This window comes from Pagrus major, chromosome 12 (assembly GCF_040436345.1).
Source record: "Pagrus major chromosome 12, Pma_NU_1.0".
NCBI classification, from domain to species: domain Eukaryota; kingdom Metazoa; phylum Chordata; class Actinopteri; order Spariformes; family Sparidae; genus Pagrus; species Pagrus major.
Window position 1 is genome coordinate 27,412,103 of NC_133226.1, and position 19,747 is coordinate 27,431,849.

Genomic DNA, 19,747 nt, shown 5'->3' on the forward strand with positions numbered 1-19,747 from the left:
CACAGTTATTCCAGTTGTTGCACCGTTACCTGGGGATAGTGACCGAGGAAAACAATGCCTCTTCCTGTTTGGTTGCACGATGGCAGATGTGCTTTTTTGTTTCTACAGCCGTTACACTGTGACATCAGTATTTACTTCAGAATGATAAGTCACAGTTGTCTATTGCCTGTTTAAATAGCCTAAACACAAAAGCATCAAGTCCTGCTTTCTTCGAGATGTTTTCTCAGAAACACGCCTGTCAAACCTGCTTGTTTTTTTGTTTGAGGAGACAAGGACTGACGATTTTGTCAGCAGGGAACCTCATCATCTCTTATAAATGGACCTCCTAAGGACAGCATGCTCATCATGAGGACACCAGCGGACAATATGGAGGAGGGTGTCTTCATTATTATACGACCACGGGGCAACATTGGGAGACTGTCATCCTGTTTAGCCGGAGAGAGATTGATAGCATGGCGTCATTTGAGTGATTGGTTATTCTGAATGAAGTATGAGCTTATTGGACGCAGAGCTAACATTGATTTCCACTCACTCCTTCCACTCTCTGTGCCCTTGTGCTACCGTCTCACCGTCCCTCACTTATCCACCATCTCCTACATTTTCCCTCCATTCCGGTTCACAAAAAAAAAAGATCACCTGAGACGAAGAGACGCGGGGAGACGTCTGCAGAGCGAGGTAACAAAAGACAGGCCGAGAGACGACGACGACGAGGAGGACGGCGCATGGCGCAGAGGGATGGAGTGAAAGACAAAGAGGAAGTGAAGGAGAGACAGCGGCGTGGAAGGAGAGACAGATGGGGGTGCAGAGATGAAGTGAAAGAGAGACAGAGCAGGAAACAGAGGGAGAGAGGGAGGTGTAATTATCTATCAGGTGTTCGGGTGTGCGTGACAGAGGAGGAAGCTCATTAGCACACTCTGTGTACACCAATTACACAGCCAGGCTTCTCAGGGCATTCCCCTGGCATGTGTGTGTGTGTGCGACTGCTGGGGACACACACACACACACACACACACACACACACACACACACACACACACACACACACACACACACAGTTTAACTAATCTCCACCTAAAACACAATCGTAACAGGCACACTCATTTTGTCTCAGACGGAACAAACAGACTCAGATTTATATGACTGTGACTCACGACAGAGTCAGAGAGAGATTTTAGGATCTGATCATTTCTGTGGGTTTAAATATCGACTGCATTCATAAAAGCATAGTTATAAAAGTACCAACAAGTAGTAATAGAGTAAAAAGATAAAGATATGGTGTTAAAATATTACTGAAAAGTCTGAAAGTATCTGATATTAAATGTACGTTAGTATCAAAAGTACTTTTCTGACAATAAACAGGCTTAAAGAAGTATTTCATGTAAAGTAAATTATATATATACTGTATTTACATTTATGTACAGTATATATTGTATACTATGGGTTGACTGATTATAAGAATCAGTGTTTTTTTATTTTATCAAATTGTCAATAAAATAAATGAATTAACTGAATTAAGGAGGTTATGCTTTCACCAGTGTCTGTTTGTTTGTTGGTTAGTTCGTCAGCAGGATTACAGAAAAAACATTGAGCCCATTCCCACGAAAACTTGGAATAAGGACGAGTCTCGGCCCAGAATAGACCCGGTTAACTTTTGGTGAAAAAGGGACGGATCGATGCAAGATGTTGACTTTTTCGACATTTTTGTTTAAAGGAGCATTATGTAGTTTTGGAGAAGAAATTCAAACTCAGAATTTAAATATTTACAATATTAATGAGGAAATAATACAAACTCAGAAATATGTATTTTTTCTATCAGTGAATAAACAAGCTGCTCTCAGAGGAAAATAAGGTCCCAGAACACTGCTTGAAGCTAGAAAGGTGGCAGGGTCCGCCACATATAAACAAGGTAAAACAGTATAAATTGTGTTTTTGGTCAGTTTGTTTATTCAGTTTATTCAGTCATGAAAACAAAGAGAGTTTGATTATTTAGTTTGTTGAAGTCAGTGAAGATCTTTCTCTGAAAAAACTACAGAGTGCTCCTTTAACTTCTCACAGAATAATACATGGATCATGATGAAACATTTTTTTTTAGGTGGCTGGTATCTATGAGTGAGTAGAAAAGGGGACTGTCGGGCCTTGGCGGAGGTATGCACTCTACTGAGTGCCATGCTGGTTTAAGTATGCATGCAGCATTCAATCTGCAAAGTAACAAGTAACTGAAGTTATCAAATAAAAGTAGTCGAGTAAAAACTACAAAAAAGGTTGTGACACAGATACTAAGTGCATCTCGTCTCTGGTGGATAAAATATGTGTTTCTAAATTACATCAAACATACAAATGATATTTTTACTATAATTTCTTGTTATTTATGCTCCAACATTTACACCGCCGCCGCCGATACCGACATATCTACAAGAAGCTAACATCCAGTTGATTTTTCATTCTAGTTTCTGATTTCAGATCCACTATTAATCATAAAAATAAAACATATTTATCCATGAGATCATTACAAACATGTGAAGCTGCACGAACACTAACAAAGCTGTATTTCACTTAACAACATTAACCTTCAGATACATTAACAGAATCTATTCCCACCGTATCAAACTGATGAACAATAAAAGTTCAATTATGCATCAAACATCCGACCAGTTTAGGAAATTAAAACAAAGGTCGAAGTTAATCTGATTTAGGTGGATTCTCACATGATAACAGAGCAGCGTGTTTGACTCCTCCGTCATAAATCCTTGTGAATTTCTCACTTGTTGTGAATACACTCTCCTTTCTTTATAACCTCGTGGCTGAACCTTTCCAACAGCTGATATGAAACTGTAAACACCTGTCCATTAGTGTGAAACGCTCTGACAAGTCTCCCGGTCTTTGGCTCATTTAGGAGAAACGTGAAAGATTTCCACAGTAATGATTACAGCTCGAGGGGAGACGACAGAAACCCTCACGTTTATCCAAACAACATCAGGCTGTGTGTCACGTGTAAGTAAGCGGAGGTAAATTCACCTGTGGAAGTTGTTCTGGCTCGATGAAACCACCCCGATGTTGGCGACAGACAGGACCTGCTTGCCGATGGCCAGGCTGGACGTGTTTGCTGTTGCCATGGTGATGGTTGCCGAGGTCTCGTTCATGCCCAGGAGTTTACCTGAGAGGATGCAGAAAATGTTCAGCCATCAGACCAGGACCCAAAAAGGTAAATTATGTTTCTTCTGTGGTTCTGCCTTCAACATTTCCACTAGAGATGGAACCGCCTCGGAGCAGACTCAACAGTTCATTCTCCCGTCACCACATCACCAGACACACGATCGTTTCAATGATCATTCTTCACTTGTTTGATTATAGGGACACGCATTCATAATTCTTCTATCTGATTTACTACGAATGCTTCCTTCAAAACACACCACGCCTTCTGTATTCCCTCGTCAAAAGGCCCTCGTCTTAACAAACACTGGTTTATGCTTATTCACTCCTATTTAAGTCAGTTACTGCAGCTAATATTAGTGGCCAAGTACAGTTAGTGGTGCCACAATACTGAAAACCTCAAAAACACTGCTATTTCATACCATTCTCAATACCAGAGAACATTTACACAACATTGAGGGCATACAATTTTAATTTTATTAAAGGATAAATATAACAAGGCTAAAATATGACGAGATGTGACTTTTATTTTCTTTGACTTGTAGCAGATAGCAGAATGACTGTAGTTAACATTTAATATCATTATCACTATTTTAAAAACAGTTTTTTTCTCTTTAGATCAGAAGAAGATTTAGAGAAACTTGAATTCAGACGGTGGACGGTTGTATTTTTCTGTTTAGATGGAAAATAGGTGTCAAAATATTTCCTTTCTCCACTGAAGTGAACTGGCTGCTTGTACATCTCCCAGCTGAAACTACGGGGCTGTCAGACTCTCACCTCTGAGCTACAGAGAGGTGTCAGGAGCTAGCTGGTTAGCATGCTAACTTCAGTAGACATCACTGTAACACAGAACAGAGACGACTCTGACAGAACGTCAACACTGTTGTTTCTTCACTCTGTTCATGATGTTGGTTCATTTTTTGAATGTTTAAAACTAAAATTCTGGTCACATCTTACAAATTGTTCCTTTAAGGGCCGACCTATGGATTTTTGTAAATGATACTTGATACGAATAATAACATTTTAATTTTGTTGAATTCTTCTTGCTCTTCTTTGTTGTTTGTTCGTTTGTTTCTTTGTCTGGCAGTCGTTAATAAGAATTTGTTCTCTGTGTCTTTCCTGGTAAAACCAAATAAAATAAATGCCCTGCAGAAATGTTTGTGCTGCCATGAGCAAAATTATAATTCTACAGTCAGTGTTACACATCTAAAATGTCCTTTACCTTGCTGAGTATTTTAAGAAAACCTGGTTTCAGGACCGTCAGTGATGGACCAATAAGATAAAATGGATTTTGATGGGAACTAAACATTAAAAAGGGATTCCTTCTTCAATAATGCAAACAGGGCTTTAAAAAAGGCTCTTAACTGGAGGCAGAGGGCGAGTTCATGTGCACTTAGTAATGAGCAAAGGGTTTGAAAGAAAGAATGGAGATAAATATGCACAAGTTAGGCAGAAATAAAAGAGGTCTTAAAGGCAAACACAATGAAAACCTGTTGACTGAAAGAATTAATTAACTTCACTCAATGGGTATAAAGCAGCAATTTGCCAGAGAGAGAAAAAGGTCCAGTAAAGCGAGTTGTTCGACTCTGTTCAATCCCGTTTTTTGTCTGAGTGCAGGTTGTATTCAGCAGAGCTCAAAACACAGTGAATGAAGATTAATTAAGGCAGGAGCAGCATTTAGCGGGCACTTAAGAGCACACTGATGGCTCAGATATGAGTACGCTCTCAGCTCTCAGCGGCTGCCACAGTATGCAGCGCTGCAGGTGTGTGTGGTTTGTATGTTTATGTTGGAAACACCAGTAAGTGCTTTGTAAGAGGCAGGAAGTGTGCCTTAATGACAGAGGTGAGGACGTGTTTGTTCCAGGCAGGTTACTCGAAATGTATTTATTTTATTTTATACTTGTATCATGTATTTTAGATGGCAACTTTTTCTGTGACAATTAAATCACCTTTAAAGGATTGTTCTCACATTTTCCTATTTTTTATTTCTATCAACAAGGGATCATATTTCTTCTTCCTCTGATCCATAGAGCTCCACTGTCGTCCAAAAACTATTTAAAACACAGTAATGAGCCTGGGTGACATGTTCCTTCTGTTCTCGAGCTACAACGATATTTTATAATGGCAGATTTTGGTGGATATTGACGATAAGTTCAATCTTTGAAATACCAAAGCTGGAATGAGGTAATGTACATCCACCAGAGACAAAGAGGACAAGTTTTAGCTGTAAAATATCTACATTAGTGTGTATCGTGGTTCAGCACAGTCGGCAGAAAAAATGTTTCTTCAAGCCACAGATCTGTTCACGTTTGTGCGTGTCATACGAACCATACTGACATTTCTACATTTGTCATTTCACATTTACATTTCATGTATATGATCTGTTCTTAATGTCGGGAGGAGGAGGATGCTGGGAAAGATGGCTGCCAAACCAGAAACCGCTGTTCGTGACGGCATTTAAACATTTCTAAGTGTGAAACCACTGGATTTTTTCAGGAGACTTGAGGATATTTTCCAGCCGTGTTTGTGGCGAGAGAAGCAGATATTTAAGGCCAAAACATTACAGTAAGTGGCTTTTTTTTTTTTGCCTTAACCTAACCAGACCTCAAGCACAGCGTCGCAACATAACATTGAACATTTAAGGCAAAGGAACTAGTCTTGTCAAAATATCTATTTATCGGTGCGTATCGATTCTGAATATTTTAAACAGTTTCAAGACATCTGTACCAGCAGTTAGCGTAGCTGCGATAGCATCGGTTCAATCAGAACTGGAGAGTTAATTTCATTAAAGAAGAGCAAAGAAAGACACTGAAGGCTTTTCTCTATTGGGAAATAGTCAGGTAGCAAATAATAATTTTGTTCTTCTTCCAACTGACTTCAGGAAGAGTCTGATTGGTTGAAGTTAGCAGTAATAGATGCTGATAGACAGATGATTCGTCCAATCACCTGCAGAGTATTTTTTTTAAGTCCCTGCTCTTTTTCAAACAGTGTCCAGCGGTGCCTTTCCAGATGCCTCTGTGTAACAAACCATCCGGCACGTGATCGTCAATGTGTTTTCAGCTTAAATTTTTTTGTACGTTTTATTTTGCAAGCACTGATGTAAATCTAACTCACCTTGCTCCTTGCTGAAGTCCTCTTCTGTCATGGTGCTGGGCATTAGCAGCTCTCCTACAGCAGGCTGGATGGACACACTGAACTGGTCCTCCTTGGTGCTGAGGGAGGAAAACAAAAACAAAGGAAGACGACTTGTTTGCAGGAGCTCTGACAAGCACAAAAAAACCCCCAGAAAAAAACAGACACACAGAAAGCCCAGAGATCCCAAAAAGATATGAAAAGACGTTATTTACACCCTTTTAGAGGCCAAAAATCTTCACTGTAGCTGCTCAGATAGAAGCTTTGGTGTGCGCCCCGTCTGAAGTGGGCGCACGAGCTCGACTGCACATTGAGGGTTTAAATAACATATTTCCTTTGTGAATGCTGCAACTCTGTTTTGCTGCGAAGCTCCAGAAATGTTTTGTCGACTACGAAACGTCGTCTGACTTTCCATCAGCATGGAGGGAGGAGATGATGACTGGATTTATATTTTTGGGTGAACTGTTCCTTTCAGCAGGAATCTTGTAAATCACGACTTGTTGCTGAATATTTTCTGTTTTGTGATTTAGATTCATCTTGACGTAATTGAACATTTGAGGACTTGCGGTGTAGTGTGTGTGTTTTGTGCACATTTATTTGTTTGTGTATTAAACGTTTCTCCTCTGATTGCCTTGCGAATCACGCTCTGTGAATGGCATTTTGGGCCCGATTGATTCCCCCCATCCTGAACAGATTTTCTGATAAGGTTATTGATCGGCTGAGCGGTGGTGCCGATGGCATTCTGCAGGTTGATTTGGGCCGGGGCTGATTACTGGAGGAATAATTGTTATCCCAGTGAACCGGGATCAATCGTGGCTGATGTCTCACCTGGGAGCGCTGGCACAGAGCGGGTAGGAAAAGGAGAATTAACAAAGAACAAATGAGAGAGGCGAAAGGTAAGAGAAGATGAAGGAGACACTTGAGGGAGAAAAAAGGAAGGTGAAAGAGACGTACAGCTGAAGAAAAAAAAATAACTTGATATGAGTGGATGTCAGGTTGTCTCACCACAACTGGAAGTTGGCTGCTTGTGTCGAGTCGCTGAAGTCAATACCCATGGAAACCGTCACCGAGGCCTCTGGCTCCAGCCGCTCTGAGGACGGGAAAGAGGGGAGGAGAGGGAGAGTGAGTGACAAGGGCACAGTGTGCAGTGTGGAGAAGGATGGAGCAAAGGGAGAGAGGAGGAAGAGATGGAGGAGGAGGAGGAGGAGGGCAGCAGCAGAGTGGAACAGACAGGCATCCACACCACTTGTGTTTTCTACTTCACAAAGCAAGGCCACCGTGTGTGAGAAATCTATCCTTCAATCTCACTACACACACCTCTAGCCTCGGGGAAAAAAACACATGAAGGACTAGCATATTTCCAAAACAACAGGCCTGTCAAAGAGAGCATCAGCATCAAGAGAGACGGGCTGAGGGAGACAGACAGAGCGGGAGAAACGAGAGCGAGACCGAGAGTTAAAGTAAAGCCAAAAACTGCTGAAGAGAGAGTCTGGAGGAGGAGGAGGAGGAGGTGGTGGAGGAGGGGGAGGTTAAGGATGAGAAGAACACAGACAGACAGAAACATCCTCCACGCTCCCCCAGCCGGCCGGTGTTTCTCTCTCCGTGGAGCAGGGCTGTTGTTCTGTATAACTCTTTCCACAGACAGAGGAGGCTCCAGAGGAAACCTCTGAAAACAGAGCCATCATGGACTCACTTACAATCCGCCTTCACAGCTCCTCTAACCGCCATTTTCTGCTTTTACCTTTCCGTTTCTTTACAGTCTCTGCATCGTTCTCCTTAGTCCTCTGCATGAGATAAACTATTCAGATTTCTATCTGACAAGAAACTAAGAGACAAGATTCAATAAGGGCGTTAATTAAAGCTGCAAAGTAACCAGTGTGTCTGTATCAGTATGGATGTGGACATTTCTTGATTCTTGATGGAAGATTCTGCATCGATGCAGAGACAGATTATAATCTGGAGATAGCAGACTGTGTCGATTGCTGAGTTTCTGGCCTCGGCTGGACAATAAAGTTGTAAAGTTACGTTCACTCTCTTGTATTTAATTGCTGGTGAACATTCGGCTGCGTTACTTGTTTTGGAGATTTCACAGAGGGAGGCAAAGATCAGCAGTGACGTCTTTTGAAAGTCGACATTTCAGGGTTGGATTTTATGAACTGACTAACAAACCGGCTCAGAGAGACGTGTGTGCAGCAGTCATGTTTGTGATGCTTGTCCCGTCTGAGAGCTGCTGCGTGAAAATGACATGTGATGCACTGCAGACAGATTCAGGTGTTGTTTTTCTAATGTTCATGTACTGATATGAGTCACACACACGATACGGATGATGGCCAACATAACAAAATAAAACCCATCCTGTAATACAGATCACATCAAACTCACAAAGCTACTTGGTGTTTAATTTTCTCGCTTTGATGTATGAAGTGTTTAAAAAGGACATGTCAGTTACTAGTTGTTACTAATTAATTAATGAGAAAGATATTAATTGATTATTAAATAACATGTTGGTCAACCAGTGACCAAAATACGTTTTCATTTTAAACTGCTACGACTGAAACAAGAGCACAATGGACAGTGTCACGCTGCTTTTAGAGGCGACATGCAATAATACTTATTAAATACAAACCCTGTCATGTATTATAACTCACCGAACACACAAAGCAGCTTTACAGAAAGCTTTGTCTGTATTCATCCTCTGCAACTTATCCAAACCAACTGCAGCCAGCAGCTCACAGTGTCCAGGCTCAATCGATCCAAATTACCCACTGTTTGGCTGCTCGAGTTCCTTCAATGCCCAATCAATCCGCTGCAATCGACAGTTTTAACGTGCTCCACCGCACACCATGTCTCTGTGTGTGAGTGTGTGTGTGTGTGTGTGTGCGTGTGCGTGTGTGTGCATGAAAAAGAAAGTCTTGAGGGAGCAGCGTTCTTATATTATACTGAGTGCAGCGATCATACAACAGTGTGACAAGAAATATGGAGACAGTGTCTGTTTGTTTGTCCTGATCGATACTAATGAACAGGGATTAGCTGGAGTAATATTGGCTGTTTCAGGTTGGAGGAATGGGACGAGGCTGAACGCAAACAGGCTTAAAGGTTCCTGATAACATACTGATCATTTAATATCTGTCTGAGAAAACAATCAGAGCATACGTAGAGCTGAAGACGCCACGATGAATGAGGAGGAGAGACAACAGGAACGGGGTTGTTTACATGACAGAGTTCAGGCTGGAGTCGTCACCCAACATGTGAGGACTGACGTCTAGTTTAAAACTCGGTAGCATTATATTATAAAGAGAAAAGGGGATAATACAGAAGGCCACGTACTCATTTTTTTTAAATGAGGCTCTAAATCTGCCCAACTTTCTTGGGAGAGCTGGAAAAATCAGTCAAAAAATTGTTGTCATTTAAATGTGCTGGTTCCAGCTTCTTAAAGACATGATGTGTAATATTTCTGCATTTAAATGTCTAAAAACAACTTGACCTTTGTTATATATGTTGCTGAGTTGTGTACCCTAACAACAACCCTTTCCAACAATGTTCACACCCAGTTAAATCCTAATTTTTCTCAAGGTAACGGTGCGTTTCATTTGGTCACCTGTCACTATAACTTCCAGGAGAGACAGGAAGGAAGGATTTATTATAAGCTACTTCGTAGAAACACGTTGATGGAAGTTCTGTTATACTCACCGATGGTGTTGAAGCAGTGGATGTTGAGGCTCGCTGGGCTTCGGTCTCCTATATGGATCTCCTCCAGGCTGTGGTCTGAGCTGTTGGTCAGTATGACCTGCACAGCCACCATACTGGGCTGGTACAAACAGGGCTGCCGGGGGAAATGGTACTTGGCTGACAGACCTTTTCCTGTCATGTGGTGAAGCAGCTCATAGGTTTTCACGGGGCCGAAAGATGGAGTGGTGACCTGGAGGGACACATGAAATAAAACCTCCACAATCTCTGAATCTGAGCGGGATATTGTACAGAAGTTTTGTGCAAACAAAGAACACAGAAAAAATAAATCAAACTTGTTGATTATCAGAGAAATGAACTGCAGTATGGGCTGAATTGAGCGCTGCAGGAAACAAAAGCCTGAGAGCAGAAGCAGAGAGGGAAGATGAGAAAAACAGTACACACAGAACATTTTGCCCAGAAGCATAAAGCGCTCCACATCAACAACGATATCCAGGGACGCCTCGTACATTACAGCGTAAATGCATCCACACAAGAGGACAGATTAATACAAGAAGCTCCGCTCTTTTCATCACCTATATTCATGCAATTCAACGCGTCCAATCAGCCGGCAGAATGCAGCACTTCTGAGCGGAGTGGGACCGAGGGTTGGCTGATGACACCCCGCCAACCCTCCCTTCATTAACTCTGTAGGGTAAAGAGGAGCCCATTTAAGAAATGTCCTCAATCAGCCCAGTTAGGTGGAAATGGGCTGGATGCTCGGTCAAACCCGGCTGAATAAAAACAACCTCTAATGAATAGAAACACAAGTGCCTGCATGGGCCCGACCCGCCTCTCACAGGCCTTTTTTCAAGGGGCTTTTACCTTTTCAGAGGCAGGAAATTGCATTACCTTTGAGAGATGTAGAAGAGAAGGGAGGTGGAAGTGGTGGTGGTGGATTTTTTTCTCCTCAAAATTAACATCTTGTTACTTGGATGAACATTGTTCACACTTGGTGGCAACTGTCAGCTCCCATTAGAGAGACGAGGTGGGTCGGCCCACACAGTGCACTGTCAAACGTGAGAATATTCACATGACAAGGAGAAACTTAAGAAACACCTCTCATGTATCGAAGTCGTATAAAAACATCACAGAAGTCTGACAACTTTGATTTTTTTTCTGTCGTTTTCCATACAGGTCAAAGAGGCCTGTCTGTCTTGAGTGACGGCTCTAATTGGTTCAACACATCAAGCAGGATGCAGCCTTTTCACACCTTCTCATACACTTAGCACCTCAATGGTTTCATAACACTCGGATGTATGTCGGAGTTCAGGGACTGAAAAACTGTTATTTATTACCTCAGAGGGATAAAAACAAACGACTCATCCAACTCTGACACAAGTTGTGAGAGTGACAAAGAGGAGTGTACAAATATTCAAAAATATCACGAAGCTTCACGTGAAAAAACAACAACCCGTGGTAGAAAAACAGATGTGATAAATAACAGACTTAAACGATTACGCATACTAATTAAGCTAACTGAATACGACTGATAATAAGATATGAAGTGCAGAGCTCACAGTGTCGAGTGGTGTCAGTGTACATTGTTTCATTGAAGCTGGATGAAGTGGCAGTGTGTTCGGACTCGGCTCAGAAGTGTTCGACTTGTCACGTCGGCTTGTGAGGATGAAGAATCGGTTTGACATACAAGAGGAGCGGCGGAGATGAGTTTCAATGTGTTCACTTCAGACAGCGAGAACTCTTCACTATCACTGTACAGTAGCACCGAGACGTGGCCTGGTTTGATAGTTTAAAGATTAGACTTATTTACGGAGTTACAGATCAGTCATTATCATAAAACAGGAAGCTGGTCGTCCTGTAGAGCTGCAGAGACGTCCTGTTTGGTTCAGACCCAACAAATGTCACAATGTTATGATTTTAATAGCTTTAAAATAAAATTCTGGTACAACTAGAATAACCGCATCGCCCTCGTTTGCCTCCGAGCACCAGCCAAGTTCAAGAGCATTTTTTGCAGAACATTATGACGTCACAGTGAATTTAACCTCTGATCTTTTGGATATCAAATGTCATAACTTGTCATAACTGTTTTATCCTATTAGACAGTCGTGTAAAAATTTGTTATAATTATTGTGTGAATTCTTGAGATATGGACAAAAATGTGTTTGTGAGGTCACAGTGAACTTTGACCACTAATTTCTACTCAGTTCATCTTTGAGTCAAAGGGAACATTTGTACCAAATTTGAAGAAATTCCCTCGATGTGTTCTTGAGATGTAACGTTGACAAGAATAAGATGGACGGACGACCTGAAAACATAATTTCTCTGGCCACGGCGATCCAGAGCAGCCAAAGCTGATATAACTTATTCTGATACAGACTTTTAATGTTTTATGCTTTTTATTTTAATTTTCTTTATGAATGAGTTGTGCTCCTTTGGAGTCCAAACACTATTAAAAACACATCAATGAGCCACACTGAGGCGCCGGGCGTAGGGCAGGGAGGCGATACGGCCTTCAAATAATATTGCGATATTTTTTAGGCTATATATAATCTGAATATCAGTGTATATCAGCAGTAGAGCACTTCATCATGACACTGTTTGTCACACATTTCACCTCCATCAAAAAATCTGCGGCTTCCTATCCATTTAAAAATTTGGATAATATTTTGATAAATCATGCAGCCCTAGAAAAGCATTATTAAAACAAGCAGAGGCAGCCAACATTTGACTGTAATGCAGCCTTTAAAACCAGGAAAAGACACTTACAGCATGTAATATCACCTTATAATCATAACACCATAAATCTAACACCTTATAAAGTCTCATATCACGTTACGATATAATAGCGATATATTGCCCGGCCCTACTGTGAGGGCTTGTGTCTGAGTTTGGGCATCATAATGTCTCCAGTATTTAAAACATCTGCCTGCTGAAGTCACTTTACGTACAGAATAAACAGTCCGATCACACCGCTATCTTTCAGTCCTCCTGACAGAGCAGCAGCGTCTCTGAAGCGCCTGTAAAGGAGGTCAAACAAACATTTGTCGCTGTGCTGTAACGCCGCTGCGCCCTCACAAGCGCCCGTCACGCCACCGCCAGCCTGCAAATTTATTGGGCCACTTTTGAATGTGTCAGAGCAGTCGGTGTCGATAAAGCTGGCCATAATGTTTGCCACCCCATCACAGCGGAGATTTACCTCCCTGACAGACACATCCTGCTTCAAGGTCCCGTCTGTTGCCTCGGCCCGGGCCGGCGGCGGCGGCGGGAGGGACGGACGGAGAGCGGGACGTGGCTTCAAACTGCTTATTATCACCAATTTGACACAGTGGACAGTTAAAGGCTGACACGAGTTCCCACACGAGCCTGTTGTCCTGTTACACACCTCAACTGTAAATAAGAGGAGAAGAAGGATGTAACCTTGACTCCTCTGTCAGTCTCCTGTTCTGTGTTTTTTTTTCTTTGGCTCTCGTTCTCCGGCCCGGACAGGAAGGAGGGAGGTGACAATGAGGGAGGAAGTTGATTGAGAGGCTCTATTATGCATCAACTTAAAGGAAGCTCCTGTGATGGATGACACAGACACCAGTCACCTTCAGAACCCGGACGCCACGCTCCCAGCATCCTCTCTGGCAAATGACCTGAAAATCCCGCTGACATATTCAAAAGGGCTAACCGGAGCTGGTAGCCTTGTGCCGTGTGCATAAGACGGCCAATTTAAAACAAAGTGGTGTGTGTGGGGGGTGCAGCGATGTATGGGCATATATTGAAAATCCATTTCTGTTTTTCAGACGCCGTCTGCCTCCTGCAGCAGCGACAGGCTTTCATTATGCTCTACAAGAGTTGTGAGGACTGAGGTAAGGGACATGTGTTTGACTTTAGCTCCTAATTGTTCCCCTCAGTCAGGAGATGACAATTAATTGAGGGGCGTCACAAAGACCTTGACTGCAAATTGAATTAAATAAATGTTACTACAGCCATCTAAAACTACTTTAATGTAACAAGAAGTCTCTCCGGCGCATATAGACAGAGGTTAGTTCATTTATGCCAATTTGTCAGTAAATTGGGTATTCTGAAATGATTAATTTTGAAAATTTCCATTAAAGAACATTAAGAATAATAGAGGACTGTTATTCAGAAAGTATTGTCCTTCATCGTGCTTTGCAAGTATTGTTAATAAAACTGCCAACAGTTTCTTTGTATCAGCAGGATATTTGATCAACTAATGATTATTTTAATCACTGATCAATCTGCTGCCTCAAATAATGAATTCATTGTTTGGTCTCTTGAATGTTTGAGAATATTTATAAAATGTCCACAACTTCCCACAGTCGAAAACCAAAACACATTTGACTTATTATCCCAGAAGATAAAGCTGGGATCAGTGAAATTTTAGCACTTTTTCTAGAAAAAATACTTCAAAACCCAAAATTTTGCTGATAAATTTTCAGTCAATCGATCAAATGTTTTAACTCTCAACAGAATGAAAAAGCAGACAGAGACTAAAAACATGCGATCCGAACACTCAATTTATGTATAATGTAGATTTAAACACATAAATAAATAAACGATAGTAGCATCTCAATTTGAAGACGTCACTTTGGGAAATGGTGATGAGCTTATTTTCCCCCCATTTTTTGACATTTTATAGACTGAAATTTTAATTGTGAGATCGTTCAGAGAACACAATGTTTTCCTAAACCTTACCAAACAGCGAGCATACAACAAAAGGTCCGGTGACAAAGGGTCCGGTCACTGTTACCCTTCACCAGTCATGTTGTTTAAGATAAGATAAGATAAGATGTTCCTTTATTGATCCCCCTCGGGAGAAATTCACAGGTAACACAGCAGTACAGAGGGAAATAAGTAGCATCACAAGAGTAAGTCTCAAAAAATAGAGACAATAATAAGGAGATATTGGAAAGAATAAAATAACAATTTGAATAATTGTTAAATTTATCTTTAGAATAAAGATAAACATACTATATATACACTATATTATACTATATATGTATTTTGGAAGACTCTGATAATCGACCTATTCAGTCGTTCAGGTAGGATGTGTCGGCCTAAAGCGACCATGAGCTCAGTGTCACAACATAAAATTGAAAACTGAACCAAAAGAAAAAAAAATCTTTACAAATCAGTTTGTGATCTCGAGGCTTCTGCAGACTGTGATCACAGCAGACGAGCTGTTTGGAGACATCTCATGTTTCTTTGGTTGTTTTTCCGTTTTAAATCAAGTCTCCAGCTGCTTCAGTTGTTTAGCAGAATGCTGCAACTCTGTTTTACTGTGAAGCTCCAGAAATGTTTTGCGGACTACGAGACTTCACCTGACTTTCCATCAACATGGAGGGAGGAGATGGTGAGTGCATTTATATTTTTGGGTGAACTTTAAATCAGACCACATTATGTGATGTTGGACTGACTCCTCTTGTAGATCAGTGATGGAAAACGAGAACTATGCGAGTTAATTTGTCTTACTCGACATCGCACGTCCCGTGATGTGACTATTTCTGTGATGTGACTGTGCACAATGTTAAAATTATATAATATGCAGCCTCAGTGTCCACTAGACCACCGTCACAACCTCTGTTACCTCAGAAGAGAAAACACACGAGTGACAAAGGGAAGAAGCTCTTCTGTCCAAAATAAAATGCCTTCACACAAACACAGAGTCACAACCTGTCCTCTCATGCTGCAGTTACTAAATCAAACTAATAAGAAACAAAAAGCTGCATTCAAACACAAACATTTCCCAAACTGTCCACTCGGCCGCTGCACTGGCTGCCTCTCTCTGTGTGGGCATTTATTCCTATTTAAGAGGCAATCTCTGCAGTTTGAGTGGCAGCGTGAGGTTTGGAGGGCAGGGGCTGCTATATTCGTGGCGCTCGGGGTCCTTCTGCTGATTCATAATTAGACGTGAACCCAGAGCGCCCACTACGGGGAGGTCAGAGGGGTGAGGAGGGAGGCGAGCGGGGAGGAGGGGCCGAGCTGGCGCCCGCCTGATGGACACCAAATGAACAAATTATGATGGCCCCCTCTGGGCGTGATGGGGTCAAACGCCCCGCGCCCCGCCGCTGACAGTTCAATTTCCCCCCAACGCAGCCCCATTCGCCGACTGCTAATTATGAATGAAAAGTTATCAGCCTGAGCCACCCCGCCGCACACACGGACAGCGGGCGGAAGAGGTGTGGGGCGGGGTGGCAGGGTGGGGGGGGGATTTAAGAGGCATTTGTGAGAGATCCTAATGTCAAAATGTTATTAGAGAGAGCGGCAGCATGCAGAGAGTGGGGAGAGGAGGAGGAGACAGGAGAGGAGGTGGGTCAGAGACAGTGACCAGGGTTAATCTAAATGCCTTTGATAACCATGCAGTAATTCTCTAAAAGGGCCCGAGCGCTCAGCTGAGACAGACTCGCTGCCTCTGTGGGCAGATTGCTGAGAAATAGAAATGACACTGAGGCCAGTGTGTGTGTGTGTGTGTGTGTGTGTGTGTGTGTGTGTGAGTGTGAGTGTGCGTGAGCTGATATGTAAGTGTGTGCATGCAGAGGGAGGGGTGTGTGAATAAAGGTGAGGTTATTTACCCTTGTCTATGAATCCCGATGCCCATCATGTATTTATGCATAGAATTGACTCTAAAATCAGGTGTTGATGTGTGAAAAGTTCCCTGTTCTCATCTGCATTTCTATTCTCTATTACCGCACGGCCTTCACCTGAGGAGGAGAGACGACTAACAAGACTCGCGCTGCATAAACGCTGTCCTGAGAGCAGCTGTCAATCAAACTGACTGACAGGCGGCCGGGACTGACGGCCAGACTCGGAATATAGAGTAACTCACCACGAAGCTCCGTACAACACTCACACAGCTGCACGGACCCTGTGTTTACAATATGGACTCCTACAGCATCTTCAACATGCTTCTTCTGTAACTGACAGATTTGTGAGCTAGCTGTTTCCCAGTCTTAATGTTAAGCTAAGCTAAATGGCTGTAGCCTTATTTTTACTGTACGTTATTGACCTTTTCATCAAACTATCAGTAAAAAAAGCAAACAAGGATATTTTTCCAAAGTGTGAAACTATCGCTGTGATATTATAACTCTACTCCTTCTACTTCTGTCTACTCTGCAGATACGACACCTTCTGACGAGGGATCCCTCCTCTGAGGTTCACTACTACAACCTATAGTATGTGGTTTAGGGTTACTGTCAAACTATGTGAAACATTTGGAGTTATTAATGCCCATACTGAGGAAAGCATACTGAGATCATATTTTGAACAGCAGGCGATTTGGGAACTTCCTTCTAACGTTTAAATGAATCAAATAAAAACTCCACAGATCAATAACTAAGCAAACTACAAAGAGTTTTTAACTTGTTATGAAACAGCCTCTGTTTAATACAGATGCCTCTATGTTTGACAGATTGGCTTGTCCTATATAAATATTCTTAATTCTCTTCACTGGGTTGGATTCTGAACATTAAAACTACATTTAATAGCAGAGGATGAATTCTCACAGTCTGAGGAAAGAAGCTGTGGTCTGATGATACGGCAGCAGATACTTCTGTATAGGGTTGTAGCGGTATACCAAAATTGACGGTTATAATAAGAGAGTATTTTCCATGGAGGGAGCTGCAGCATTATGGTTGCAAAAGATACAGTACACATGGCAAACAAGGCACACTGTGGCACTCCCCACACATGAGATCCTCCCACCCACGTACTCCAAACCCACCAAGTAGAACGTGACATGATCAATCTGGGCAGTGTGCACAAATCAAAGGAGAAAAAAAAGGGAAATACATAAAGCTATTTTTTAAAAACTAAAAAGAGTCATTTATTTACAGCAAAACTGTTAAAGAAATCAGATTCAAGTGATTTCCATAAAAAAAGCACATGTCAAACACCTGTGTGATTGCTCTACATCTTTAAGAGGAGCAGAGTTAACGCAGGGTCGCTCTGAGACACAAAATAGACACAGCAACAGCAGAAAGAATGGTCTGGACATTTCCCTCCCGGGGGGGGGGGAGACAGGGTAGAAAATACACAGACGTGCAGAGGCGCTCACACACTGAGGAGAGAAAGGAGCCGTCACACGAGGAAAGGTCAACCATCAGATATACACAACACGGAGACACGAGGGACACAACATCTGACAGAGAGAGATGGAAGGTGACAGAGAGGGGGAGAGAGGGGGAGACAAACGCAGGGGGAGGACTTATAGATGAGACGCAGAAATAGAGTTCAAGGGTGTGGAAGACAGAGGGTGAGAGAGACAGACTATAAGAGATACAGGAAACAGGCGGAGCAGTCGCACCGTCCTGACTGGCTATAAATATAAGAAGGCAGAAAAGGTCAATAGTTGCCATCGGAGGCAGAAATGTTCCACGAGGGAGAGAGGCTCATTTCACCATCTCAGACGCTGCTCGGCCGCTCTGACAGGGAGGAACAATCGACTCTCAACACACAGTTTGACAGAGGAAATGTCATCCCTGTGTGAGACACACACACACACACACACACACACACACACACACACACACACACACACACACAGGTGGACTCACCTGCATGGTGGAGGAGACGTTGGAGAGGGAGAGGCCCTCCAGGTCGGACAGCAGGCTCGAGGAGATCACTGACGACTTCGGAGCGTTTGTGGGTGCAGGAGAAACTAAAAACAACACAAACACACAGAAACGTAATAAGCCTGTGTGTGTTTTCTCATTCTGCCACTGGATGGCGCCCCCGAGCAGACTTTTCAAATTCTCGTCACTGAAGCTTTAAAAGGTCCTGTGTTGTAGAAAGTGAGATTAATTTATAAATACTGTGAAAGTATCAAAATGCTAAACCACACAGCCCATATTCAGAAACTGCTTCTTTAAACGATCCGTCAGGAGTTCCGTAACATTGTGATGTCACAACTATACAGTGCTTGGCATCAGCCACGCCCCCAACATAGCCATGGTGGTACAAGCACAGACAGAGCTGATGCATATCATCAGTATTAAGAGTATCAGTTATGGGAAGGTGTGAAACCACTGGATATTTTCAACTAGACTTTTTATTTCATTTTCCAGCTGTGTTGGTGGTGACAGATCCAGATATTTTAATCTAGAACATGATATTTTCTTCACCCTAACCAAGTGGTTTTTGTGCCTAAACCTAACCAGACCATAGGCGCAGTGTTGTCACAACATAAAATTTAAATTTGAAGCTAAAGAAACTTAAAGCTTCAACATATCTGGACAGGACACTTAAAACCACAACAACAAACACACTATGAGCTGTGGCAAAGCTCATAAATGTTGGACATTCAGTGATTGATGAACTCACAGTCATCCAGATCCAGTAAGGACACTTCCTTCTTGGACTTCACCTCCACCTGAAAAACAAACAGAAAAATCACGACTCAAAACAAAAGAACTGATATTGTGTTGTTGTATTCTGAGGATAAAATGTTTCAATTCTGCTGACAGTCGCGACACATTCATCCCAAAAAACTGTATTTATCTGTAACATGTCTGGAATTTCCAACGACCACTCATGCACAGTGTCGTGTCACAACCGATACGCGCCACTTCGTGCCGCTGAGGCCGACTTGTCAGCTGTTGACTTGTGGGAATTACAACACACGGCTCCAGCTCGCACCGCTACAGGCTCAATAAAAACGCATTTAAACATACGAGCGCTTTTATCAGCGCTTCTCCACAGCCTCCTAACCAACCACGGCTCCACTCGCGTCACATAAAGAACCATAAAATTCCACTCTGCGTACTCCGGGCTGAGC

The 19,747-nt window shown here is 42.4% G+C and overlaps 1 protein-coding gene across 2 annotated transcripts in view; it reads right to left on the bottom strand.

Moving 5' to 3' along the window:
- The window catches only part of ap3b1a (adaptor related protein complex 3 subunit beta 1a), a 65,852-nt gene that overhangs the window by 9,912 nt on the left and 36,193 nt on the right, over positions 1 to 19,747 (bottom strand). For both annotated transcript variants that reach the window (XM_073477819.1, XM_073477820.1), the window contains exons 21-26: positions 19,294 to 19,342; positions 18,528 to 18,631; positions 9,973 to 10,201; positions 7,288 to 7,372; positions 6,265 to 6,362; positions 3,016 to 3,154 (exon numbers count right to left, since the gene is read on the bottom strand). In XM_073477819.1, the coding sequence (XP_073333920.1) occupies positions 3,016 to 3,154; positions 6,265 to 6,362; positions 7,288 to 7,372; positions 9,973 to 10,201; positions 18,528 to 18,631; positions 19,294 to 19,342 (704 nt within the window). The remainder of the gene's footprint in view (positions 1 to 3,015; positions 3,155 to 6,264; positions 6,363 to 7,287; positions 7,373 to 9,972; positions 10,202 to 18,527; positions 18,632 to 19,293; positions 19,343 to 19,747) is intronic.